General features: G+C 56.5%; 1 protein-coding gene and 1 long non-coding RNA gene across 4 annotated transcripts in view; one reads left to right on the plus strand and one right to left on the minus strand.

Moving 5' to 3' along the window:
- Positions 1 to 345: 345 nt before the first annotated feature.
- On the minus strand, positions 346 to 27,216 carry LOC131583653 (Krueppel-like factor 5). Of its 3 annotated transcripts, none has more exons than XM_058848006.1 (5): positions 23,607 to 23,815; positions 12,264 to 12,311; positions 7,659 to 8,562; positions 4,714 to 4,773; positions 346 to 1,113 (listed from the first exon to the last, which is right to left on the minus strand). In XM_058848006.1, the coding sequence occupies exons 1-5, from the start codon at positions 23,748 to 23,750 to the stop codon at positions 935 to 937; spliced, it is 1,335 nt and encodes a 444-aa protein (XP_058703989.1). In that variant the 5' UTR covers positions 23,751 to 23,815; the 3' UTR covers positions 346 to 934. The 3 variants fall into 3 exon arrangements, with proteins under 3 accessions (XP_058703989.1, XP_058703990.1, XP_058703991.1); XM_058848007.1 differs by lacking the exon at positions 23,607 to 23,815 and adding an exon at positions 27,014 to 27,216 and having other exon boundaries at positions 347 to 1,113; XM_058848008.1 differs by lacking the exon at positions 23,607 to 23,815 and adding an exon at positions 15,739 to 15,751 and having other exon boundaries at positions 347 to 1,113.
- The window catches only part of LOC131583659 (uncharacterized), a 124,196-nt gene continuing 122,315 nt past the window's right edge, over positions 25,541 to 27,421 (plus strand). The window contains exon 1 of the long non-coding RNA XR_009278555.1: positions 25,541 to 25,597. This is a non-coding gene — a long non-coding RNA (uncharacterized LOC131583659). The remainder of the gene's footprint in view (positions 25,598 to 27,421) is intronic.

The raw sequence follows: 27,421 nt of genomic DNA on the forward strand, positions 1-27,421 counted from the left end.
CATGAAGGACAGTGCCACATCCATAGTCACATCCATGGGGACAGTGCCACATCCGCAGTCACACCATGGGGGACAGTGCCACATCCATGGTCACATCATGGGGACAGTGCCATGTCCATGGTCACACCGTGTCACATCCATGGTCACATCATGGGGACAGTGCCGCATCCATGGTCACACCGTGTCACATCCATGGTCACATCATGGGGACAGTGTCACATCCATGGTACCAGTGTCACATCCATGGTCACACCATGGGACAGGTGCCACATCCACGGTCACACAGTGTCACATCCATGGTCACATCATGGTACCAGTGTCACATCCATGGTCACACCGTGTCACATCCATGGTCACATCATGGGGACAGTGCCATGTCCATGGTACCAGTGTCACATCCATGGTCACACCGTGTCACATCCATGGTCACATCATGGGGACAGTGTCACATCCATGGTCACACCATGGGGGACAGTGCCACGTCCATGGTACCAGTGTCACATCCATGGTCACACAGTGTCACATCCATGGCTTTGCCACGGGACTGTCCAACAGAGTCCAAGTGAGACCAGTCACAGCCAAGCTGTCACATCCTCCCAGGCCTCACCCATCCCAAAAGTCCTTGAGACTCGAAGTCGCTCCTGAGTGACAAATAAATAGCGGGATTGCCAGAAGAAAGCCCTTGGGAATGCAAGCTCCATCGCCCCGGTGCCACCAGGAGCCTGGTCAGGAGATCAGTCTGCAGTCAGGGCCTGTTTGAAATGAGCTGGGTGGGTTTCAGTCTCTTGTAAAACCAGACAGGGTCGGGGCCGGGCTGGCAGGGCTCTGCTGCCGCCTCGGTCGATCACAGCGCGGGGTCGTTCCTATGTACAGGTCCTTCCCTGGGAGAAGGGAAGACTTGGAGCTGCTCTCGGAGGAGTGGGAAGGGAGGCTCCTAATTCTGGTGCCTCTTCATGTGCAGGGCCAGGTGGTCGGAGCGGGAGAAGCAGCGGCCGCACGCCAGGCACTTGAAGGGCTTGGCCCCCGTGTGCTTGCGGAAGTGCCGGGTGAGCTCGTCCGAGCGGGCGAAGCGCCAGTCACAGCCCTCCCACGTGCACTTGTAGGGCTTCTCACCTGCCCAGGGGGACAGCCACAGGTCACACGTGTGCCCAGCCTCCCAAAAACACCCCCTGGCCTCTGGAGATGCCCTCCTTCCGTGGCGCTGCCAGGGCGCCCCAGCGCACACAGCCCAGAGGCACCGAGGGACTGAGCTGCACCAGCCAGGTCCTGTCCTTCTTCACCCCCTCCCACTCTGCCTTCCAAATTCCTGCTGGGTTTTGGAGCATTTCTGGCTGAAAACAACTTGTGAATTAGTTTGGGTTTTTTTAAAAGAAAAAAGCCAAAAATTCCTAAGGAGGGTGTGATGTGAGTGGTGGGAGGCACCGGGAGGAAGACAGGGCTCTAAACCTACATTTCAATACGAAAAATCTAAATTGTTTTAGAGCACCCATCCAGTGTCGGTGACTGCCCCATCCCTGGAAGTGCTCAAGGCCAGGTTGGATGGGGTTTGGAGCAACTTGATCTGGTGGAAGACGTCCCTAAAGGATCAGACAACCTTTAAAGACCCCTCCCAAAGCCAAACCGTTCCAGGATTCCATGACCTAACGCTCCACACCTCCAAGTTCCCCCGCCAGCAGCTCTGTACACAAGGTATTGTGTTTCCCTCAGAGCTTTCAGGTGATGTCATCCCCGTGCCCTCTCCCCCTCCCTCCCAAACACACCCATTCCCAACCGAAATCCATGAAATCCATTCACCCCGGCACCTTCCCAGCCAGCTGGGAACTGGGCTGGAAAAGCCGGCGGCCGCTTCCAGCCAGGCCACGGGGCTGAACCCTGCCTGCAGCCCTGTCCCCACGCAGGGCGTGGTGCTCTCAAATATTAGAGCTGCTCTTAACAGCCTGAACAAGCAGGCAGAGTTCAGGGAATGTGCTGACATTCCCGACCTCAAATATTTACCCTTCCCGGGGCCAACTGCCGGGCGCAGCGGCGCGGCGGGAGCGCACGTCCGCACGCAGCACGCGTGCACGGGCATGTGTGCCCTGCCCTGCCGTGCTTCCAGGGATTCCTTCCTCCCCAGGCTTCCAGGGGAACCTTCCCATGCGCCCAGGGAGCCTTTCCTCCCACGGGCTGCTCCACGGAACCAGGGAATCCTGGAACAGCTCGGCTTGGAAAGCCCTTCAAGTTCCGCCCTGCCCAGACCAGGTTCCGCCAACTTCCAGGGATTCCTACACTGATTTCTAGGGATTCCTTCCTCTCCGTGCTTCCCAGGGAGCCTTTCCTCCCACAGGCTGCTCCATGGAACCAGGGAATCCTGGAATGCCTTGGCTTGGAAGGGACCTTACAGCCCATCTTCCCCAGACCAGGTTCCACTAGTCCACATTCCACTAGATCCAAGTCCTATCCCACCTGGCCTTGAGCAATTCCAGGGCTGGGGATGCCACGTTTGGCCAGGGAAGTGGAAGGTCTGCAGTGCCCTGCCCACCATGGATGAAACACAAAACCACGGAAAGGAGAACCTGGAGGAGGCAGAGCAGCACGAGCACATCCTGCTCCTCAAAAAACCCCTGGATGCTGCTCCGTGGGAAAGGGAGGGGGATTTTTATGGCTCAGGTAAACACTGAGTGCAGAGGATTTACAAGGAGCTGGTGGGGGTTTATGGGACTCGGGACATGCCAAGACAAAGGTAGGATTTCCCCAAAGTTAGGACTTGCCCCAAAATCAGATTTTCCCAAAGGCGGGATTTTTCCCAAAGTTCGGATTTGCCCCGAGGTGGGATTTCCCCAAAATCAGATTTTCCCAGAGGCAGGATTTGCCCCTTGCAGCCCAGACATTGGGTCACCTGGCTGGGTCAACCCCACCGAAGCCGTTTGCCTTCAAACAATGCCAGGGTGATCTCCAGGACAGAAACCCAAGGTTTCCCATTGTCCCGGGTTTCCCATTGTCCCGGGAGCTGGCTGCCTCTCCCAGGACAGCACGGCAGGGCGGGCTCAAACAAAGGATCCAGGGTGGCATTCCCGGCCCCGGGGGTTTGTGTTTAACCTCACAATGGCACCCAGGAAATGAATGGTGGCTCCGGGAGAGGGAAACACCCGGCCCACGGCAACGGGAAACCACAAGGAAAGAGTTCCCAGATCATCAGGCAGGGAATGGGAGAGGGGACATTTTTAACCCTGCGGGTGAGGGGGCTGACGCAGGATTTGGGGTGAGCCTTTGCTCTTGCAGCTCTCAGCTCTTTTCCAAAGCAAAACACCAGGCTTAAAAGCCTTGGATGCAGAGATCCTGGGATGCAGAGATCCTGGGCCAGGATTGTGGGATGGTTCTGGGTTGGATTCCCTGCTTTTTGCTCATCCCACACCACCACCAGCTCTCCTGACTCCTCAGCTCACACCTTCCCTCACCTCTCCACCCTTCCCTCTAACAGCAGGGGAAGGGAAGGAGCCAAAGGCACTCGGATTTCCTGCCTGGTTACTGGGAAACCTGGAAAACCCACTGAGTTTCCCTGGATTTCAAAACCACCCAAGTTTTCCTGGGTACATCTTTATATCTGATAGGTAAGGAGGTGCCCAACTCATGGATCCTGTCCTGGGCACAGAGCGCCCCACAGAAGGGACAGGAGATATTTAATTTAATTTAATTTAATTTTAAAGCCCCGATTCCAGACTGTGATAAATCCCTATCAGCACCCAGCTCTGGGACAACATCCTTCCTGTTCCTCTTTTTCCACCCCTTCCGTGCTGTTTCCCGGCCCCCTCCTCCCCAGCCCCTGCCAAAGAAATATCAGTGGCTCACGCACAAAGCGAAATTCTTTGTTTGAAGGGCTGATAAGGGGAGGAAGGAACGGAGCCAAGAGCCAGAACCAATTCCCAGCTGCAGAGTGGGGTTTGGTCGTTGTTCATAAAAAAGAGAAGTGAACTCTGGGCCCAGCTTAATTGCTCTCAGTAAAGATCAGCCCTCCTATAAAAGAGATTTATGAGGGCACTGATGGTTCCTGGACTACCTGGGGATCTGATAACGTTTCAGGTATAATAAATGCCTTAATGAGGGCGCCGGGGCTTGACTGCAGAGTGTCACGGAGCTGGGATCAGCCCAGGGGAGCTGTGCTGGGAGCTGCTCCCACCTGGGGTCCCCGTTTGCACCGTGGACCCTCGGGAATGAGGGCACAGCCCAGCCCCCGTGGACTGGGGGGTTCAGAGGGAGGGGTGCCCAAGGAGACACGAGGGGTTCCTCCCTCTCCCTGGGAGCCACCACGGGGGTTTGACACTAAAGAGTTGCCCTGGTCTCCTCCTCAGAGATCCTAAACTCAGGCCTTACAAATCCTTCCTGTAGGATCAGCAGGATTAGCCCTGGGTAGGATTTGGGATATCTCGAGGGAAGAGCTCAAAGAGTGACAAAAAAGTCAAAGAATCAAGGAACAAACCAGGTTAGGAGGGATCTTAAAGTTCATCTCACAGTACTGATGGTAACTTCCACCATCCCAGGTTGCTCCAAGCCCTGTCCAGCCTGGCTTTGGGCACTCCCAGGGATCCAGGGGCAGCCCCAGCTGCTCTGGGCACCTGTGCCAGGGCCTGCCCACCCTGCCAGGGAACAATTCCTGCCCAATGTCCCATCCAGCCCTGCCCTTTCTGGGGGGATTTGGTACCTGAGGCTGGCAGCGTTTCCTGGAGCTGCTCTTACCTGTGTGAGTCCTCTGATGTGCCTTCAGGTGGGAGCTCTTGGTGTAAACCTTTGAGCATCCTGCAGGGACAGAACAAAAGCACAATTTCCCTGTGAGAGAGGGGCCCTCGCTCAAACAAACTCTGATATTTGAGGGGAGGGGCAGAGCTGCGCCATGCAAATAAGCCTGGCTTGGGCTCAGCAGTAACTAAAGAGCATTTTCTCTTGGGCAGACAGGCTTCAACACCTTCTCCTGCCACCCATGGGAGCTGTGCTGGGAATTAGGCAGGAGAGAGTCAAGCACAGAGGTTCAAACCCTCCCTTCCACCACCAGGAAGAAAAGACTCAGTTCCCCCCCATTTCTGGCTCTGTGCTGCAGTCTCTCTGGGCTCCAGTCGTAGCTGATATCACTTTGCAAAGCTGGGTTTTGTAACAGCCCTGGCCCAGCAGACGTGGTAGGAATGTTCCAGGAAGCAGGCAACAGCCAGGGACAGGCACAACTTGGCTCCCAGGTCCCAGAACAGAGCCAGGGGTTTTCACAAGATCAGCACGAACGGGTTTCACCAAAGACAAGGTTTAACAGAAACGCCGTGACTGGGGAGAAGTTCCAACAGCAGGTGTCTCAAAATGAGTCAGGATTAATTCCTCCAGAGTTTCAGCTGGATAAAGCTTAAGGAAGCCTCTGCTGCCCTTTCTGGCCCTGCTGCTTTGTGTTTTGATGAGGACATTCAAATATGAATTTGAATTGTTGTGACCTGCACAAGCAGCACGGGGACATTTCTGATCCCAGCGTTTCCCCCAGCCCAGAGGAGCCTCCTGCCCTTGGTCCCGTCCTGCTCAGGTGGGGCAGGAGCAGCAAGGGGTGGTGGCCCTGTTCAGTTTTGCTTCTGGTGCTCTGAAGCTTTGGCAACCCCTCACATTTGGGAGAGAGATCATGGGATCATGGAATGGTTTGGGTTGGAAAAGACCTCAAAGCTCTTCCCATTCCACCCCTGCAGGGACACCTCCCACTGTCCCAGGCTGCTCCAAGCCCTGTCCAACCTGGCCTGGGACACTGCCAGGGATCCAGGGGCAGCCACGGCTGCTCTGGGAGTTCCATACCAGTCCCTCCTCATCCTCATAGCCAGGAATTCCTTCCCAATATCCCATCTAACCATTCCTTCTGGCAGTGGGGGCCATTCCCTGTGTCCTGTCCCTCCATCCCTTGTCCCAGATCCTTCTCCAGCTCTCCTGGATCCCCTTTAGGCCCTGGAAGGCTCTGGATGGGGGTTTTACGGACAGGTCTCCCAAGTCCACCTGGTTCCAGGTGTGAAGTCTCCAAGGCCCTTTCACTTCCTCACACAGACCAGGTTGGTGAGGATTCCTTACCATTATCCCTGACTGGAGTCACCTCCAGCTGAACCTTCGAGGGAGGGATCACACAGATCCCTGCTCCATTTCTGCACGTCCACACCCAGGATTTACTCAGCACAGATTGGGGTGGTTTTGTTTTTGCACCACAGACCAAAATCCTGCCTAAACCAGCTTTGCCTCGGTGCAAATCCAGCAGGATGAGCCTCTGAGCAGTCAGACACGGGGAATCTGTCTCAGATCTCACTTTTCATGTCCTCACCATGACCAGCTGAAGGTAAAAACTGCAGCACAAGCCATCCACCACTGGCAGCTTCTGGCTTAGCAAGTCCCTGATCCACAGGGAGCCAGTGAGGGGGAAGGTGTCAGCACAGAAAGGTCTCTCCCAACCTGTCCTGTCCCTCTGCAGTTCCTGGCATCACGGCTGGAGAGAGGATCTGGAGCAGGTAGAGCCTCTGGGCTGACCTCCAGCCACTCCCATGCCATGGAAAGGGTCTGTAAATCTCCCAGGAGGCAGTTAGGAAGTGACTTTCCTCATTCACACACATCCCACGGGAAAAATGTTTGCTAACCCACAACTGGTCAGCACTGGGGATCAGCCCAGGAAGCGGGAGGTGTGTCCTGGCTCCAGGAGCGGCAATTTCCAAGCCCTCAGATGGCTCTCACTGGGATCTCTCAATGGGATCTGCTTCGCTGGTGTGTGCCATGGAATCTCAGACTGGTTTGGGTTGGAAGGAAAGCCCATCCAGACTCATCCCTGCCACGGCAGGGACACCTTCCACCGTCCCAGGTTGCTCCAAGCCCCGTCCATCCTGGCCTTGGACACTTCCAGGGATCCAGGGGCAGCCACAGCTGCTCTGGGCTGATCCCCAGCTTGAGGGCTCGGAGCAAACTGGGACAGGGGAAGGTGTCCCTGCCCACGGCAGGAGTGGGATGGATGGCACAGCCTTTGAACGTCCCTTCCAACCCAAACCACGTTGTGATGGCCCCGGCACAGCTCCTGCTGCAGCACAGGGAGCCACGGAAGGATGGCACAGGGACACCCAGCTCACGGCCCCTTGGGAAGATCACAACCCCCAGAGAGAGTCCAGCTCTTGGGGGGAATTCCTCACTGGTTTTCCACCCACTGTGAGAGAGAGGGAAAGGAAGGGAATGGCAGAGTGACTTCACATGGCTGCTCAGGGTTGGGAAAGGCCAGAGCAAAGCAACAACTCAGGAGCAGATTCCCAGGAGCAGATTCCCAGGAGAAGATTCCCAGGAACAAATTCCCAGGAGAAGATTCCCAGGAACAGATTCCCAGGTGAAGATTCCCAGGTGAAGATTCCCAGGTGAAGATTCCCAGGTGAAGATTCCCAGGTGCAGATTCCCAGGAGCATCCCTGGCTTTGCAGGAGCTCTCTGCCTTGCTGAGTTGCTTTTGCCAGAGTGTAAAGGGAGAGGGAAGGAGACAAAACAGGAACCACACCGTGCTGGTGGGATCAACCTCTTCTACTCCCTCCCACTTCCCTGGGGCTCCATCCACAGCTTCATCCCAAAAGGATCTCCGATTATCCTCCCTGGAGGCTCCCACCCATCCTCAGGGTGCCAAGAGACCCCTGAAGCCCCCCATGAGCACACCTGCGAAGTCACAGTGGTGGATCCTCCTCTTCTCCAGCTCGGGGTTGTTGCGCCGGTTGTACTTGGGGGGCTGCATCACAACGTGGCCCTGGGGGAGGCCCCCGACGCCGTTGGGACCTGGGGGGATCTGGGACGACTGGACCAGCTTCAGTCCAAAAGTGGCTTCGTAGGACGGCGGGGGAGAGATGGTGTTGATGAGCTCGGGTTGGTTCTCGGGGCTGCCAGGCTGCGAGTTGGGGGGCGAGGGGGGCAGAGTCACCCCCGGGGCGGGGTAGAACTGCCCGGGGATGTTCCCAAAGCTTCCCTGTCCCTGGGCCACGTGTGGGAACTGCTTGAGGGGCGCCGCTGGCTGCACGGCTCTGTGTGCCACGCTGGCCACCGAGCCCGTGGACATGGTGACCCCGCTGAGGCAGCTGATGGCCGTGGTGCTGCTGGAGGAGGACGCCAGGGTGGGGATGTCGGCTCCAGAGGCGCCCAGGGGCAGCTGGAAGAGCTGGGATTGCTGCGGGTGGGCCGACAAGGGGATCTCGGCCGGCATCTCCTGCTTGATGAAGATGTTGTTGACCGCCACAGACTGGGGCATGCTGAACACGCTGGTGAAGTCGGGCAGGGTCTGCGTGGGGCCGGAGGAGGACGAGCAGGGCTGGGAGAAGCCGGTGCCGGGCTCGGTTTTGATCTGCGGGAAGGGGGCCATGGGTTTGGGGGGCCGGTAGAGCCCCGTGCGCAGGTGGGTGGTGTCGGGCAGGATGACGTTGATGTTCACGCTGTAGGGCGCGGAGCTGGGCTTCTCCGTGGAGAAGAACTCGTCCACCACCGAGGCGCTCTCCCGGCGGTACTTCTTGTCCGGGAGCATCGGCACGGGCGGCACCTCGCTGGACAGGTACTTGTCCATCTCCGAGCGCGCCTGCGGAAAGAACACGGACACGGGAGCTGGGAAAGGTGACACTGGCACCCAGCTGGGGCAGGCCAGTGCTCGATGGGGATTTGAGCCAGCAGGAAATGGAGGCGGCAGCGGGAACAGCCCAGGAACCCGAGCTGAGGTGATTTAGCTCCGGGTCTGACTCAGGCAGACTCCCCAGGGCTGAATCAGCGTCCTCTGCCCCACTTCCCCAATCCCTATCGCCCTGATAACGCCGGGCAGCCGGGAGAGGGTGCAGGTAGGACAGAAATCAGACCTGATAAAGGGAAACAAGCTTTGGGTACAAAGCTTTGGCCACACAAACAGCAGGAGTGAGCACCAGCAGCAGGATGAATCCAGCCAGGATCTGCAGCCCGCCTTGGATGTGCTGGCTCTGGTCTCCTTTAAACTCAGCAGCCTGAGGAGTGTTTTATTCTGGGAAAGTCTCTTTAATGAACTGAGGAATTCTAGGAAAATATCTTAAATTGACTGGGAATAATTTGGGCCTGGAAATATTAGTGATATTGCCACTAATTCAGTGTGTCCCGAGCCTAAAATGGGAACAGTTCCTGCCTTCCTGCCTCACCTGGGCAATGACTCAGCCCTGGCCTAGCCTTTGGGTTAGTTCTGGTTTTACAGAGCTGTTTTTACAAGCCTGGCTCCTCCAAGTTACCAGAACCTCTGGCTCTGGTGCCTTCCCCTCCTGGTTCCTGCCTGCTGGGGCACCCCACTGGATCCAGGCCCAAAAATCCAGCAGCCTGATGGAGCAATCCTCGAGGAAATTAATCTTCTGGTGCTGGATGACTCAGGTTCTGCTCATTGTGGTTGCAGATCCCAGCACTAAAGCTCTCGTGCAGAGCTTAATTACGTGGTTCTCCAAGTGTCAAAGCCCTCATTCCTATGGAGAGCAGCTGGAAAACCACCAGGTTTCCCTGGCAGAGCCCAGGGTGCACTCCAGGAGCGGGAGCTGAGCTCAGCCCACGCCCTGAGCCGAGCTTTCCAACCCTGAACTGTGTCACCACGGTGCCATGGGCCAAAGTCAGCCCTGCTGCCACCTCAGGGCTCTGAACAAAGCTGGGTGGGAGCCAAGAGATTTCCTCACCCTTTCCAGGGAAAGGATCATGGAGCTTCCAGCTCATTCAAAGAGCCTTTGCACCTCTGGGAGCCGTGCTGGCGACACATGGCTGAGCTGGCTGTCACCCAGGCACGGGGACAGCCACAAATCCACCCTCTGCCACTCGGGAGGGAGCTCAGGGAGGCTGGGATGGGAAGGGCCACGCTGGGACTGGGGTGTGTACATGGTGTGCTGGGAATCCTGCAGAACCCAGGAATCCTGCAGAAACAGGGAATCCTACAGAAACAGGGAATCCTGCAGAACGCAGGAATCCTGCAGAAACAGGGAATCCTACAGAAACAGGGAATCCTGCAGAAACAGGGAATCCTGCAGAACCTGGGAATCCTACAGAACGCAGGAATCCTGCAGAAACAGGGAATCCTACAGAAACAGGGAATCCTGCAGAACCCAGGAATCCTGCAGAAACAGGGAATCCGACAGAAACAGGGAATCCTACAGAACCTGGGAATCCTGCAGAAACAGGGAATCCTACAGAACCCAGGAATCTGACAGAACCAGGGAATCCTGCAGAACCCAGGAATCCTGCAGAACCCAGGAATCCTGCAGAACCCAGGAATCCTGCAGAAACAGGGAATCCTGCAGAAACAGGGAATCCGACAGAAACAGGGAATCCTGCAGAACCCAGGAATCCTACAGAAACAGGGAATCCTGCAGAACCCAGGAATCCTGCAGAAACAGGGAATCCTACAGAAACAGGGAATCCTACAGAAACAGGGAATCCTACAGAAACAGGGAATCCTGCAGAAACAGGGAATCCTGCAGAAACAGGGAATCCTGCAGAACCCAGGAATCCTACAGAAACAGGGAATCCTACAGAACCCAGGAATCCTACAGAAACAGGGAATCCTACAGAACCAGGGAATCCTGCAGAAACAGGGAATCCTGCAGAACCCAGGAATCCTGCAGAACCAAAGAATCCTACAGAACCAGAGAATCCTACAGAACCAGGGAATCCTGCAGAAACAGGGAATCCTACAGAACCAGGGAATCCTGCAGAAACAGGGAATCCTACAGAAACAGGGAATCCTGCAGAAACAGGGGATCCTGCAGAAACAGGGAATTGTGTGGAAAAGACCTCTAAGGTCATGGAGTCCAACCATGACATGTCTGTCCTCATCAAACGTGGAGGTGCTGGAAGTTCCTATCCTGGGTGAAGGAAGTTCAAGCAGCCCCTCTGGAGAAGCAGCCCTCGCTCAGGCAGAGCCTAAAGCCACTTGTGGAGTCATGGAACAACCCAAGCTGGAAGGCGTCCACAAGGATCATCCAGCCCAGCCCTGCACAGGACACCCCAACACCCTCACCCTGATGGACCTCACGCTCCTGGAGCTCTGGCAGCCTCGGGCTGTGCCCATTCCCTGGGGAACCTGCCCAGAACCCTCTGGATGAGGAACCTTTCCCTGATCTCCACACTAACCCTCCGCTCCAGCTGTCCCCTGGGTCCTGTCCCCCATCCCTCTTTGCCCCAGGGCATCAGCAGGAGGCCGGGAAGGGACCCAGAGCTGCACCTCCGTTCCACCCCCATGGAGAGCTCCAAGCCCCGAGTCCCTCCCTGCTCCTGGCGGTGCCCAGGGCGGGTTCCCTCCCTCGGGAGAACCACGGCAAAGCCTTGGAGCCCAGCCCTAGGCACTCCTGGCAGCCAGGCTGGCACAGGCCAGGTTCCCTTGGGAATCAGCTCGGGATGCCACACATTCCTGAGCACTGAACAGCCCCACTTGGCAGGAGCAGGGGCAGGGCCAGGTGCTGGGTGCCTTTTCCTTCCACACTTCCCTTATCTCTGGCATTTCGCTTTCTCACCTCCAGTTCCCAAGGGAAGGTCCTTCTGCCCCAGGGGACCAGGAATAGAAATGGAGGAAGGTGTGGAGCTCAGAGGACCTTTCCAAACTAAAGGATTCCATGGAGAGCCTGAATTTCCATGGAAGGCCCTTGTTCCTCCCTTCCCCAGAACCATCCCTCCCTGCAGAGCACAATCTTTTCCCGGTCTTCCCATTAAAAATCCACAGTAATTCCCCATCAGGCTCCTGGAGAAAGGGAAAGGGCCAGCAGTGGCTGTCACCAGACAGGAGGACACCAGCCCTGCGCCACTGCTCTGGAGTGGATGGGAGTGGGAATGGGGAGAGGGAATGGGGAGAGAGAATGGGGAGAGGGAATGGGGAGAGGGAATGGGGAGAGGGAATGGGGAGTGGGAATGAGGAGTGGGAATGAGGAGTGGGAATGGGGAGTGGGAATGGGGAGTGGGAATGGGGAGAGGGAATGAGGAGTGGGAATGGGGAGTGGGAATGAGTGGGAATGGGGAGAGGGAATGGGGAGAGGGAATGAGGAGTGGGAATGGGGAGAGGGAATGGGGAGAGGGAATGGGGAGAGGGAATGAGGAGTGGGAATGGGGAGAGGGAATGGGGAGAGGGAATGGGGAGAGGGAATGAGGAGTGGGAATGGGGAGTGGGAATGAGTGGGAATGGGGAGAGGGAATGGGGCCATGGGGAATGTCCCAGCTCAGTCTCTCGGGGACTTCTGTGTTTCCTCTTCCCAGCAGGAGCGGGAGGATGCAGGGGAAGGGATGAGGGAAGCCTCTCACCTCCAGGATGAGCGGTGGCATCCGCTGGTCCATCCTCATGGGGTGCAGCTGTGGGAGGCAGGGCTGGGTTAGTGGGGTGTCCTCCCCGGCTTGGCCACCCCAAAGACCTCCCCAAATTCCCCTGGCCAAGGAGGGCAGCACCCCCAGAGCCTCCCAGAGCCCCCCAGGCTCTCCAGGTGCCCCCCTGCCAGTGGTGTCGTCTCCCACCCCACACTCCGTGACATGGAAACAGCTGCTGGTTGCCCACCACACGTTGGTGGTTGCCCACCATGGGTTGATGGTTGCCCACCATTGGTTGATGGTTGCCCACCACACGTTGATGGTTGCCCACCATGGGTTGATGGTTGCCCACCACACATTGATGGTTGCCCACCACACGTTGATGGTTGCCCACCACACATTGATGGTTGCCCACCATGGGTTGATGGTTGCCCACCACATGTTGATGGTTGCCCACCACACATTGATGGTTGCCCACCACACATTGATGGTTGCCCACCACACATTGATGGTTGCCCACCATGAGTTGATGGTTGTCCACCACACATTGATGGTTGCCCACCATGGGTTGATGGTTGCCCACCATGGGTTGATGGTTGCCCACCATGGGTTGATGGTTGCCCACCACATGTTGATGGTCACCCACCACGGGTTGATGGTTGCCCACCACACATTGATGGTTGCCCACCATGGGTTGGAGCCTGTCCAGGGAGGAACAGGGAATCCTCTTTGGAAAGAAGGGATAAATGGGAAGCAGAGAGCTCTCCCAAGGAGACGGAGGCACGACACCTGAAATCCCTTTGTCATCCCCACTCAGATGAGTGTGCTCACAAATGTCCTGCACCTCTCCCTTCTCCTGCCTCTCCCAGACTCCCACAGAGGGCTGAGGGCTCTTCCCAGATCCCTCAGACCCAGATCCTTTCTCCAAGGCCAGTGTTCCTCCAGCTCCAAGAGCAGAAGAGGTTTGGGACTCCTCCAAATCCCAAACCAGGGTTTACAGCCTCCCATGGGCTCATTCTCATTCCACATCCTTCTCCTGCTCACTTCCAGGAGAATTTCAGATCCCAAAGCTGCAGACCCCACATCCTCTGCCTGTCCCCCTCCCAAGGGACAGTAGTGACCTGGAATGATCTGCCCATCCCTTCCACTCCAGGGAATGAACCATTTCCTGGCTCTTTCTGGGGAGGATTGAGCTTATCCCGCCCGCAGGGTGCCCAGCTCAGCCCAACAGTGCACGAGATGTGAGCTGATGGGGAAAGGCCCCAGAGCCTTCCAGATGAGGAGCCACCAGGCTTTTAGCGGGATCACAGGCCCAGATTCCCACACATTCACTGGCCAGGCCATCCCTGCCATCCCTGGAGAGCGGGATGAGGGCAGGAGGCACCAGACAACACCGACGGTGTGGCCACGGGCTCCAGCAGCCACCACCAGCCGTGGATCAGCAGCTCAGGGAGAAGGGGAAACACCAACAAACCTTCTGGGAGTCCAGAGGGACTGGGATCCTTCACAGAATCCCACAACGCTTTCAGCTGGAAGGGACCTCAAAGCTCATCCCATTCCACCCTCCTGTCCAGCCTGGCCTTGGACACTTCCAGGGATCCAGGGGCAGCCACAGCTGCTCTGGGAATCCGTGCCAGGGTCTCCCCACCCTCCCAGCCAGGAATTCCTTCCCAATATCCCACCCTAAACTCTCTTTGATTTGAAGCCATCTTTATCTGGCCAGGAAGGGAAAGGCAACAAGAGACTCCTCTCACACAGCCAAAGCCCTGAACTCTGGGGGGATTTTCCCCCCAAAAGTCACCCAAGTTTGACGCTAGAGAAGCATCCTCTCAACTTGGCAGAGAAAGAAAACCAAAATAAAAACGAGGAGAAGGCACAAACCAGCACTTTGTCCACTCCAGTGTGGCCACTGGACACCAGTTTGTGCCACTGGAGCAGCAGTGTTGCACTCAGCACATCCAAACCTGGAGACCAAAATTCCCTGGGGGATGGGATAACATCGGGATCAGCCACTGGGAGAGCTGGAGTTTGTGAAACCCCCAGCCCCAGTAAAACCAGTGGCTGGATGAAGTGAGCAATGCCATCCCACCCCTCCAGAGTGGGTTTTCCAGGGGCAGGATTTTCCAGTGGTTCATAGGGGTGGACGTGATCCCCTCCATCCTTGCCAGTTCCCATAAATCCTGCAGGATTTACCCCTGGATCAGGTGTCCCAGGCTGGGGGAGCTGTTATCAGCGTGGAGATCGATTCAGGCAGAGTCCAACACAAACATTTCTTGGCAGGCTCAAGATAAACCCGGATTAACGGCGAGCACGGGGAGCTGGACTGGGGCTGGGCTGGGGCTGTCCCCTGCTTAAACACCTCCTAATCTGCAGGTGACAAATGACAAGCGGCCCCAGGAACATCAGCTGCTGTCACGCCAGGGCCAGGAGGGAAAACAGTGTTTGCTAAACAGGCGCAGGGAGGGACTGGGGGGTATTTCACTGGCCCCCTGCTCACTCCTGCCTGCCCAGAGCTCCCATCCCATCTCCCAGACGGGAGATTCCTGCTCTGCTGGATCCCAGGCCCCTGCTCACAGCCAGCCCCCAGTGTGGTGCTGTCACTGCTGCAAAGAGCTCTGGGGACAGAGGGGCAGGGAAAATGTCACCTGTGCCCGTGCTGGGCAGCAAAGAGCATCCAGCCCTGGGAGCCAGCACCAGAGGGATGTGGAACTGCTGGGATAAATCCAGAGGAGGCTCCCAGGGCTGGAGCCAGCCTGGGATAGCTGGGGCGGCTCACCTGGAGAGGAGAAGGATCCAGGGAGAGCTCAGAGCCCCTTCCAGGGCCTAAAGGAGCTCCAGGAGAGCTGGAGAGGGACTGGGGACAAGGGATGGAGGGACAGGACACAGGGAATGGCTCCCACTGCCAGAGGGCAGGGCTGGATGGGATATGGGGCAGGAATTGTTCCCTGGGAGGGTGGGCAGGCCCTGGCACAGGTGCCCAGAGCAGCTGGGGCTGCCCCTGGATCCCTGGAAGTGCCCAAGGCCAGGCTGGATGGGGCTGGGAGCAGCCTGGGACAGTGGAAGATGTCGAAGTTGGGTGACCTCTGATGTCCCCCCTGACACAAACCACTCCATGATTCCGTGACGTGGGGGCTGAAGGAAGGAGGGAACAGCAGGACACGGCTCCAAGGGGAAGGGGGGACCCCGGGAACGCAGGTGTGGCACAACGGTCGTGCCACAACAACCCAGCCCTGGCTCTTTCTCCTCCTGCACCTGCACGAAACCGCAGCCTCCAAGGGAATCAGCAAACAATGGGCAGGATAATCATCAATCAACCCCCCTGGCACGGCCCTGGCAGTGCCCCTGTGCAGGCTCACTTTATAAATAGCCTGTATTTATATCCAGATTTGGTTCAATATCAGCATTTATTGTCTCCTGGTTAAATATTGACCTGGGTAAATATTTGTTCCTCTGATCATTTGGGTTTGATACCGACCTGGATCGACGTTATTTTCTGTTTGTTCCTCAAGTCTCCTGGAACTCTCTGCAAAATGGGATTAGCAAAGAAAGCCCCGGGACTCTTCCTTTCAAGTGCCCAACGTTTGGCTGCTGTAAACAACAAAGCCGTGTCCCAGATGGAATCCCTGCTCCCGTGGGAATGTGCTGGAAGGCCCTGGATGGGCTCCCCTGCTCGCTCAGTCCCACAGGGGCTCCCAGCAACTCCAGGGTGAGGGGCTGCTCTCAAAGCGGATAATTTGGGATGGAAAACCCCTCTAAGGTGATCAAGTCCAAGGTTTGCATCATCCACTCCAGATATTTCCCCTTTTCCTGCCACACAAGGGATGTGTGCCCAAACCTGGGGCTTGAGAGCAGCTCCAGGTTGAGGTGCTACTCCCAAATCATTCATGGAATTCCGTTCATCCTCCAGGTTTGTGCCCATGGATGGCCCAGGAGATGGGGAGGGTTATCCCAATGCCTCCCCAGGAAGCAGGGAAGCTGGGAATCTCCATCCAGGCAGCCCCACTCCCAGACTTGCTGGCTGTGTTTGCAATTCCTTCCCTCGGGCAGCTGATAAAGGCTCCCTCAAAGGCAATCCAGCTCAGGTATTTATCACCGGGATCGTGCCACAATCCCAAAGGCCAAGGGAGCCAGGGAAAACACCCTCATCCAACTCCAAGGTCAAGGGGTTGGAAGAGAGAGGAGCAGCTGGGAACAGCCAGGCTCCAGCAGCAAGCAGAAACCTTTCCAAAATTAAAGCCATAAATGGATTGAAAAATAACAAAGCCTTGGAGACACCGAGCCCGGAGCGGGAAGGGAATGACACAGGAGCACCTCCAGATGTGAGGGAGAGGGGGCCTCACATTGACTTTGGGGTTGATCCACATTTTTGGGGTAGATCCCACTCCTGCAGAACCCCCAGGAGCCACCTCAGCCCTGGATGGAGCTGGAAGGAAGGTGGGAATCAGGGATGGCCTCTCCCAGGGCTGCACCTGCTGTGAGGACAACTCTCAAAGCGTGGGGAGGGAGGACATGAGGGTTCAAGGGAGTCAGACCTCCAAGGCTTTCCAGGATATTCCCATTCCGTGATTGCTGAGCTGCTCCTGCTCAGCACCTGGAGCTTTTCCATCAAAGCCAAGGGGAGGTTTTCCATCAAAGCTCCTGGAGGTCGATCTGGACTGATTCCTGCTGTGAGCTGCTACAGCCCCTTGGGTGGATTTTTAGGGGGGAAATGAAATGATTTAATGTGATTTCAACTCCTGGAAGCTCAAGAGGCTTGGAGCTGCTCCAGCCTCAGCCAAAACACGGCAGAACTCAAGGAACCCTGGGTTACAGGGCACAAATCAGCGCTGGATTTGGAATTAGCCAGGAGCAGGGGCTCCCAGCAGCTCCATCCCAGAACTGCCTCTCCCTGACTCTTGGGCATCCCAGGATCACCTGGACAAATTTATCCACCTGCTCCCCGCCACAGGACACTGGGATTGTCTTTGAGCCTTCCAGTTGCCCCAGTTACAGATCCCTGCCCCAAGTCCTGAACAGGAGAGGCTCTGGAGCTGCCAGGGATCCTCCCCAGCTGGTGGGATTCACTCTGCCTCCCTCCATCCCTGTGGCAGCTCACACATTCCCAGGGGCTGCCAATGGAATGAGTCACTGCCTGCTTGTCGGGGCCTGTGGTGCCCTCCTGGCATCCAGATCCCATCAGAGGCCACAAATCCTGTTCTTCCCAGGAAAACCACTGGGCAGACCCCAGGCAAGGTCAGGTTTCACCTGCAGACAACAAATTCCCCCCATCCCTGTGGCCCCAACTTCCTCCCAGAGCAGCTGGGGAAACAAAACGAAGCCTGAGGCAGCTGGGAAGGTTGGGTTGGCCCAACTCTTCTTCCAAGCCTCAACATCCCCAGGCCAAGAAGATCCTGCCAAAACAGGGACTGGGGTGTGGGGGACACTGGAGCAGGTCCCCTCCTGTCCCCATGTCCTGTGCTGAGTATTCCATGGAATCGTGGAATGGTTGGGTTTGGAAGGGACCTCAACCTTCACCTCATTCCCCCCCTGGCACGGGCAGGGAGCTCTGCGCTCCTGGGAGCAGAGATCTGGAGTTTCCTCAGGGCCTTCCACGTTTTCCCTGTGCATTAAGGAATCCCCAACTGCTGCTAATTAAGGGAGGCTAATTATGGCACAGGCCAGTAACAGCTCCCAGGAGAAGGCTCCGAGCCCTGGAGAAGCTCCAGCGGGAGCATTTGGGAGCCTGGGCACTACCAGCCCTGGGAAACACGAGGACTGTGACGCTCCTGGGACCCCCAAGGGGATGGCAAACCCCAAATTAACTGATTTGAGTTCCTCCCACGCCAGAGCACCACAAAACTCCCAGATGCTGGAAGTTGCTCAGAAGGAAACGTTCAGAAGTGTTTTGGATGAGCAGCTGGGGAGATGCCCTGATTTTTCCCAACAAATTTGGGGTTTTTCCACAGTTTAGAGAACGTGAAACCTGCTCATTGTAAGGGGTTTTAATATCTCCAGCCATTCCTATGTTTACCTCCCTGAAATATCCCTGAGGAGCAGCAAAATGATGATTTTGTAGAGACAACATAAAAATGTTTGGGGTCAATAAATATACAACAAAAAAACCCCATGGTTGGATGGGCTGGAGAGCATCCTCCTCCTCTGGCCTCTCCAAGGATGGGTTCAGATCCATGAGATAAATTACCTCAGGTGTGAGGGATCTGAGAAGGGATGGATCATATCCTGCCTTTTTGGGATAAACCTGTGTTTTCAGAGCAGCTACACTGGGATGAATTCCTCGCCATTCCCTTCTCCAGCTTCCACTGAAAATCCTACAAAGAGCGAGGTCCTGAAGCTCATTTTCATACTTGCAAATCCTGCTCGGGGTGGGAACTCGAAGGTCCCTCCCGAGAGGAGAAAATAATAAATTTCCAAGAATTCTCGCAGCATTTCTGAACTCAATGAAAGATTCTTTGTTTGAGTTTCAAGCCGAGCTCGGCCGGGGCTGAAGCTCTTTGATGTGGTAAACAGCCCACGGGGTGTTTTTTTGGAGGGTTTTCATGCTAGCTCAAGTTCTGAGAACATCTGAATTGTAAACACGAGTTCTCCAATCCCCAGAGGCCGGCGGGACCCTGTGACTGCGGGAATTCGCCAATGGAGCAGGAGGAAAGCAAACATTGTAATCAAGCTCACAAGACGCTCGTGAGTGCGATTATTTGCAGTGGATGGGTTGGATAAAAGAACTCACTGGAGCAGGGAAGGAGAACAAAACAGAGCCGGGAGGTGACCGAACAGGTTTGAGAGGAGGGGAAAACTCCCGGGCGGGGATGCTCGGGCCAGAAATGAATTCCCCAAAGCCCCGGGAGCCAGTTCAGGTGTCGGCATTTGCTCCCCGCACACGGCTCGGGAGGAGCGAGAGAGGGAAATCTGGAGCGCCCGGCTCATTCCCTCCTTTCCCAGCTTTCCAAAAAGGGAAAAAAAAGCAACACCAGGCGCTTTTCCAGCGAATCCATGTGGAGGGCAGGGAGGAGGACGAGCACACCTGGAATCCTCGTCCCCGGGCAGAACAATCCGCCTTTGTCCCAGCGGGACAGCGCAAAGTTCGGCCGAGCGATTCCATGGAGCTGCTCCATCCCGCTCCCGGGGAACTCGGCGGGGTTTGAGGCCTCCAGAAAAATAAAATGACCAAAAATTGTGGGTGAATCCCACCCCGAATTTGCCGGGTTTTGGCTCACTGGTTTTAGCCGGAGTTTCCTGCGGGCTCTGGAGCTGCTCAGCCCCAGCGCGGGCAGCGAGGGGTTAAACCGAGGGACAGGTTTGTCCTTTCCCTCTCCCCAGCATCTCCTGCAGCATCTCCACAGCCCCGGGGGCTCCAACACCGCAATTCCCAGCTGGAGCCACGGAGGGACACAGGGATTGCCTTCCCAAATGCTCACGGAGCGCGGGTGGGATCCGCCGCCCCAGTTCCTGCCGGGAGCAGGGAAAAATCCCCCAGGCCCCTCACTCATCCAGGGGAGCCGACAGCCACACAAAGGATCAGCTCCTCCTCTCCTGAAATATTCCCGGGATGTGCCTTACTTTTGCTTTATATTATTATTATTATTATTATTATTATTATTATTATTATTATTATTATTATTAAATATATAACACATAATATATAATACATAATATATAATATGAATTATAATAAATTATTATAATAAAATATATAATAAGTAAATATATAATATATAAATCTATTAGATATAATGTATAATACATAATATATAATATATAATATATTTAATAAATAATATTAATAATAATCATTATTATTGCTATTACTATTATTACTATTATAAATAATAATAATTTATAATTTATAATTATAATATATTATTATAATTATAATTATAAGACATAATATAAAATATATAAATATAATATATAAATATATAAATATAATATATAGAATATAGAGTATATAACATTTAATATATAATATATAAAATATAATATGTAATATGTAATAAATTATTATTATTATTATTATTATTATTATTATTATTATTATTATTATTATTATTATTATTATTATTATTATTATTCCCTTCAGCATCAGCTGCTGGAGATTTAAAGAGGAAAATGCCTTTTCTGGCTGATCTGACTCAAATCAGGAAAGAAAAGTCCTTTCCTCTCACAAACCCTTTTCCTTCCTCTTCTCTCCATTTTTTGGGGTTTTTTTTTTGGTTGGAAAAGCCAAGGAAAGGGAAAAACTGATCGGAAATTCCACAAATTATCTGTTTCCACCTGAGTGAGAACCAATAAAATTTCCAGCAGCAAAGAGCTCCCACCTGAGAAGCAATTTTAGGGGGATATATGGCAATGGGACTTTGAAACCACAGGAATCGTTTGCTGCTGTCTCTTCCCGAGTTTGGGCAGCCAGAGCAGCAGGAATTGCCCCGAGCTGGAGCCTGACAGGTCACAGCCTTTGGCACCAGCCTTGTCAAACTGATAAAAACCCTCTGGAGCAAAGGCTCCTCCAGCCACAGCCTCTGGAATCCGCTGGGAGATGAGGCAGGGCATGGAAAACTCCTCCCCGAGGGCTGTGGGGTGGGTTTGGGGATCCATGGGACCTGCTCAGCTCCCAGGATCCCCAAAAGGGACACGGGAGGGTCAGTGGCAAAGGGGTGACACCTCCAAGGCCACCCCAGAGCAAAGCGGGACCAAACTGGGGGAAGGAAACTTTCCCTTGGAAGGGCAGCAAGGATGGGCTGGGGGTGAAGGGGTCTCCAGCCATGGGTGTCCCCATGAGGGGGACAAGAGGGGGCTCAGGGCCAGCCATGGCCACACTGCCCCATTGGCCATGGTCACACTGTCCCACTAGCCATGGTCACACTCCCCCTTTGGCCATGGCCACACTGCCCCATTGGCCATGGTCACACTGTCCCACTAGCCATGGTCACACTGCCCCTTTGGCCATGGTCACACTGCCACTTTGGCCATGGTCACACTCCCCCTTTGGCCATGGCCACACTGCCCCTTTGGCCATGGCCACACTCCCCCTTTGGCCATGGCCACACTGCCCCTTTGGCCATGGCCACACTGCCCCTTTGGCCATGGTCACACTCCCCCTTTGGCCATGGCCACACTGCCCCTTTGGCCACACTGCCCCTTTGGCCATGGCCACACTGCCCCACTGGCCAGAGCCATGGTCACACTCCCCCTTTGGCCATGGCCACACTGCCCCTTTGGCCATGGCCACACTGTCCCTTTGGCCATGGCCACACTGCCACTTTGGCCATGGCCACACTGCCCCTTTGGCCATGGTCACACTCCCCCTTTGGCCATGGTCACACTGCCCCTTTGGCCACACTGCCACTTTGGCCATGGTCACACTGCCCCTTTGGCCATGGTCACACTGTCCCACTAGCCATGGTCACACTGCCCCTTTGGCCATGGCCACACTGCCCCACTGGCCAGAGCCATGGTCACACTGCCCCTCTGGACATGGTCACACTGCCCCTCTGGACATGGCCACGCTGCCCCTTTGGCCACACTGCCCGTTTGGCCATGGTCACACTGCCCCTCTGGACATGGCCACGCTGCCTCATCGCACCCTGATGGAAAAAGGGAAAAAGCCAAGCTCACCCTCCCCCAGCCCGTTTTGGGGAAGGTTTGGAGGGAGCTGACAGCTTTTCCCCCCAAAGATAATCCCCAGTTTTCCAAGAGCCACCACCCAGCTCTGTTCCAGGGGATCCCCAAAGCCCACAGGGAGGAGCAGGAACAGCGCAGGGGAGGAGGGACGGCTTGCCCTGTTTGACCCCACATCCACGAGCCCCTGTGGATCCTGGATCTCCAGGAAATCCAGAGGTGGAGACACGGCCTTCTGCAGGACACAGCCCCAGGATGGCCCTTGGAACATGGGCACTGTGGGGACGAGGGAAGGGGCAGGGGTCACACTCACAGAGCCCCAGGATGGCCCTTGGAACACAGGAACTGTGGGGATTAGGGAAGGGGTCACAGAGCCCCGGGATGGCCCTTGGAACATGGGAGCCATGGGGATGAGGGAAGGGGTCACACAGCCCCAGGATGGCTTTTGGAACACGGATGCTGTGAGGATGAGGGAAGGGGCAGGGGTCATACAGCCCTGGGATGGCCCTTGGAACACGGGAACTGTGGGGATGAAGGAAGGGGTCACACAGCCCCAGGATGGCCCTTGGAACACGGGTGCCATGGGTACAAGGGAAGGGGTCACACAGCCCCAGGATGGCCCTTGGGACATGGGAACCATGGGGATGAGGGCAGGGGTCACACAGCCCCAGGATGGCCCTGTGCCATGGGGATGAGGACAGGGGTCACACAGCCCCAGGATGGCCCTGTGCCATGGGGATGAGGGCAGGGGTCACACAGCCCCAGGATGGCCCTGTGCCATGGGGATGAGGACAGGGGTCACACAGCCCCAGGATGGCCCTGTGCCATGGGGATGAGGGCAGGGGTCACACAGCCCCAGGATGGCCCTGTGCCATGGGGATGAGGACAGGGGTCACACAGCCCCAGGATGGCCCTGTGCCATGGGGATGAGGACAGGGGTCACACAGCCCCAGGATTCCCCCCCAGGGGTCTCTGCAGGAGCAGTGGCCAGGATGAGGGTCCCAGCGTGTCCCTGGAGCCGAGGCCCGGAGCGTTCCCGCCCAGATCAAAATGGCGCTGGGGCTGTGGGGATCAGGATTAATCATTATCCCGGGCACCCCGCGCCCCACGGAGCAGGAAAAGGGGGAAAGCACAGTTCCAGGGTGGGGCTGGGCCTGCCTCACCCTCCTTCCCACCAGGAAGAGCGGCTGGAGGCTCTGCTGGTGGGACACGGAGCCTCGTCCCCCTGGCTGGAACATCCCAAAGCCCCTTATCCAGGTCTTTATCTAACGGGGGGAATGCTGCCAGGGAATCTCAAGGAGCATTCCTTCCCCACAGTGGTGGCGGAAAAACGCAGAGAATAAAATAAAATGGCAAATAAGGTTCTGTTTCCCCAGCAGGACACGCAGGCGCAGAAACCCAAATCCCAAAACCTTGCCCGGTGGGAGAGCCCCTGACCTGGCAATTCCAGGGGGGACGGATTGAACCCCGGAGTGGGAGCAAAGCCCACAGGGAGTTTGTGACGGCAGACAGGATGTAAAAAAACAAAAAAACAAAATAAAAAAATCCAAACTAAAATTCCCAAACGAAACCCAACACGCCCAGGAGAAAACCCGGCCGAGGGGGAATCGGGAGCCTATAAAGCCACGGAGGTGTCGCAGCAAGGACGGGGAAAACAAAGCAGAATTGAGGCCAAATCCGGAGGTTTTCGGGCACCGGAGCGGGCGGAAGAGGCTCCTTCCCAAGGCTTACCTGTGCCAGGTCGGGAGGGTTCTCCAGGGGCCGGGAGGGGGCTTTGATGTCCTCGAAGACCGGGGTGTCCTCCTGGGGGTCCCCGGACATGCTGACGGGTTTGAGCGGTGCCAACACCGCGGCGTCCACCAGCCCGCTGCTCATCCCCCCAGCGGGGACGGGCCCGGAAAACGGGGAAAAAAGGGCGAAAAAAGGGGGAAAAAGGGGGAAAAAAGGGGGAATAAGGAAGGGGAAAGGGAAAAAAAAAAAACCCCGAGGCGAGCAGGAGCGAGGTGCGCTGGTGGGAGGCCGGTGGAGGGTGGGGAAGGGTTTACCTGGCCGAGGGAAGGCTTTACCTGGCCGCGGGAGGAGGAAACGCCGAGCTGGAAGCGGAGTAGGGTGTGGAGCCAATCAGGCTCCCGGCAGCGCTTCCACCGGGACACCCGGGAATAAAAGGGGGAGAGAGGGGCCCCGAGATCCGGCAGGGAGCACGGGAAGCTGCGGCACCCCGGGATTTAATGCCCAGTTCAAGGTTGGGGGTCTGTCAGCAGGTGTGATCTGATGGGGAGATCCCAAAACCGGGATTCAATCCCAATCCCAAACCCAGGAAGGAGCTCTGTCACCAGCCACTGTCCCACAAGGTGCTTGGGAAGCTCCAGAACCCCAGGACTCAAATCTCAAACCCAAACTCTGTCGGCAGCCGTGCTCTGATAGGGATCTCAGGAAGATCCCACAGCCCGGGATTCAATCCCAATCCCAACCCCAATCCCAACTCTGTCACCAGCCACGGTCCCACAAGGTGCCTGGGGAGCTCCAGAACCCCAGGATTTGATCCCCAAGCCCAGGCTCTGTCACCAGCCGTGATCCCACACGGAGCTCAGGAAGCTCTGGCACTCCAGGATCTGATCCCAATCCCAACCCCAAATTTCATGCTCCAACAGAGGGCTCAGGAATCCCCAGCACTCCAGGATTTAACCCCAATCCCAACCCTGACCAGGTGACCGGCGGCTCCAGCTCCAGCCACGCTCCCACACGGAGCTCAGCAAGATCCCACAGCCCAGGATTTGATCCCCAACCCCAAGATCCACCACCAGCCATGCTCCCAGGAAATCCCAGCTCCAGGATTCAATCCCAATCCCAAAATCTGAGCCCTTCTAGGAGCCTCATCAGCCCCAGCACCCCCAGGATGGAGGGATCAGTCCCCAGTCCTGAGGCCTGGAACATCCCCCAGCTGGGCCACTGTCCCCAGACAGAGTCCCCTGCACTGAAACAAGGTGAATATTCCAGTTTTTAACAGACATGGATACTTTTCAATAAGAAAATGCCTTTTTTTTCCATGAATGGGTCAATTTTGCATCAAGACTATTTTTGAGAGGAAATTCCTGCTTGCTCACATTTCTCATTCCCAGGGAGAAAAAGGGAAAGATCAAAAATAAAAGGGAAAGAAAAGCAACAGTTGGAAAAGCACAGACAGGTAGGAGGGCACAGGGCTCATATGGAGACACCAGGCAACTCTGTTTGGGTTTCACTTCTGGAAAGGAAGGAGTGTAAAGATCCAGGGATACAGGGGAATAAAAATCACCTTTCTGGCAAAGAACTAAAAAGAAAAAACGGCGTTCTGCTCCAGATAGTCCAGCCCTGACTGTCCCCAGCCCCTCCCCAAGGAGGCGCCTGGATCCGCCCCCTCCCTGTGGATCCTCCCAAATCAGCCCCAGACAGATTCCCCACTTCCCTGTGTGCCCCAGGCAGGATCCCACACACGCAGAGATGCTGCTGTCATCACCTTGCCAGGGACAGGGGATGTGTCACCAACCCTGCAGGACCACACGTGGAAAGAAGGAATATATAACGAGGTGGAATTTATAATGAGGGTGGTGAGGGTGCCCAGAGCAGCTGTGGCTGCCCCTGGATTCCTGGAAGTGTCCCAGGCCAGGCTGGACAGGACTTGGAGCAGCCTGGGACAGTGGAAGGTGTCCCTGCCATGGCAGGGGTGGCACTGGATGGGCTTTAAGGTCCTTTCAACCCAAACCATTCCATGATTCCATTACAAAAACAAAACCAGTTCCCTTTCTCTCCATCCCATTCGCAGCTTTGTGAATCCCATTCCTGGAGCAGGGCTCGCACCAGGCTGCTCCTGCCCAGCAGGGATCAATCCATGATTTCTCAAGGTGGAGCTGCCTCTCCTTGAAGGGATGGGAGGAATCCAGGCAGTGCCCTTCTCTGCCCCGGGACAATGACCCTGAGCCCATCTCTGCCCCGGGACAATGACCCTGAGCCCATCTCTGCCCCAGGAGAGTGACCCTGAGCCCATCTCTGCCCCGGGACAATGACCCTGAGCCCATCTCTGCCCCAGGACAATGACCCTGAGCCCATCTCTGCCCCAGGAGAGTGACCCTGAGCCCATCTCTGCCCCAGGAGAGTGACCCTGAGCCCATCTCTGCCCCGGGACAATGACCCTGAGCCCATCTCTGCCCTGGGAGTGACCCTGAGCCCATCTCTGCCCTGGGAGAGTGACCCTGAGCCCATCTCTGCCCTGGGAGAGTGACCCTGAGCCCATCTCTGCCCTGGGAGTGACCCTGAGCCCATCTCTGCCCCAGGACAATGACCCTGAGCCCATCTCTGCCCCAGGAGAGTGACCCTGAGCCCATCTCTGCCCCAGGAGAGTGACCCTGAGCCCATCTCTGCCCCAGGAGAGTGACCCTGAGCCCATCTCTGCCCCAGGAGAGTGACCCTGAGCCCGTCTCTGCCCCAGGACAATGACCCTGAGCCCATCTCTGCCCCGGGACAATGACCCTGAGCCCATCTCTGCCCCGCTGGTCCCGCTGTGTCCCCAAGCGCCACCCGCGATGGCACAGACAGAGCAGCAGCTCCCCATGACCCGGCCACCATCACCTCCCACCGCTCCTCACGTTTCCCTCCCTGGTTCCACGCGGATTTCCCTTCTGAAAAGCCGACACAGAGAGGCTGAAGGGGCTCTGGGAAGGGGGAACCTGCTCAGGAAGGGATGGAGAGGCTGCAGGGAGGGGAAAGGGGCTGGGGCTGCTGGGGGGGAACTGGGAGCCAACCCTGATCCCAAATCCCAGCACGCCGGGTCCGTGGGAATGGTGAGGAAGGACAGGCAGGTCCTGCTCTCAGGAGGGAGCAGGAGGCAGGTGAAACCCCGAACTGCAGACACTCGAGCTAAAAGGCAAGAGAGGCGCCAGAGTTTGATGCAACCCGGATCAGGTTGGGAAGCAAAGCTCAGCTCCCACTCCCCAAATCACCTTTGATGAGGCACCCCCAGCCTGTCCCCAGCGCCCCCCACCCCTCAGGGACCCCCGAGGGACCCCACTCAGGGGGGCTGGGGAAGGGGCCAGGCCTGGGGGTCCCTGGCCCTGCTGCCACCCCAAACCCCCGCGGCCACCCCGGAGCGATGCTGGAGCACCCACCTCTCTCGGGGCCGTGGTGGACATCCCCAGTCCGCTCCGGGTTCCTCGGGAATTCCTCGGGATCCCTCTGGGCACGGGGACACCCCTCTGTCCCCAAGCCCGGCACACAAAGCTCTGCAAAGCCACCGGAGCAGCCCCGCGCCTCCCCCGCTCCCCCAAGCGAAACCCAAAACCACCTATTTTCTGTCTTTTCCTTTCTCCTCCTCGGGAGGTTTCCAGCCACCAAATGCTTCCCGGGAGCCCTTCAAAGGAAAAGCAGCCGCCTCATCCCCTGCACTTGCTAAACCAGTCTGAGCAGTGCGGGCCGGGCGGGCGGGAGAGGCCCCGGCACCCCCGACAGGGACAGGGACAAGGGACAAGGGACAAGGGACAGTCCACAGGGACCGCGGCTGGTCCCAGAGGCAGGAC

Source organism: Poecile atricapillus, chromosome 12 (genome assembly GCF_030490865.1).
Source record: "Poecile atricapillus isolate bPoeAtr1 chromosome 12, bPoeAtr1.hap1, whole genome shotgun sequence".
In the NCBI taxonomy this organism is placed as follows: Eukaryota; Metazoa; Chordata; class Aves; order Passeriformes; family Paridae; genus Poecile; species Poecile atricapillus.

Excerpts from the sequence above, each read along its gene's own strand:
- LOC131583653 (XM_058848006.1), bottom strand. The coding sequence starts at position 23,750 with ATGAGCAGCGGGCTGGTGGACGCCGCGGTGTTGGCACCGCTCAAACCC. Across the intron at positions 12,312-23,606 it reads ACCCTCCCGACCTGGCACAG|CTGCACCCCATGAGGATGGA; the intron begins GTAAGCCTTGGG and ends TGCCTCCCACAG. Across the intron at positions 1,114-4,713 it reads ACATCAGAGGACTCACACAG|GTGAGAAGCCCTACAAGTGC; the intron begins GTAAGAGCAGCT and ends CCCCCTGGGCAG.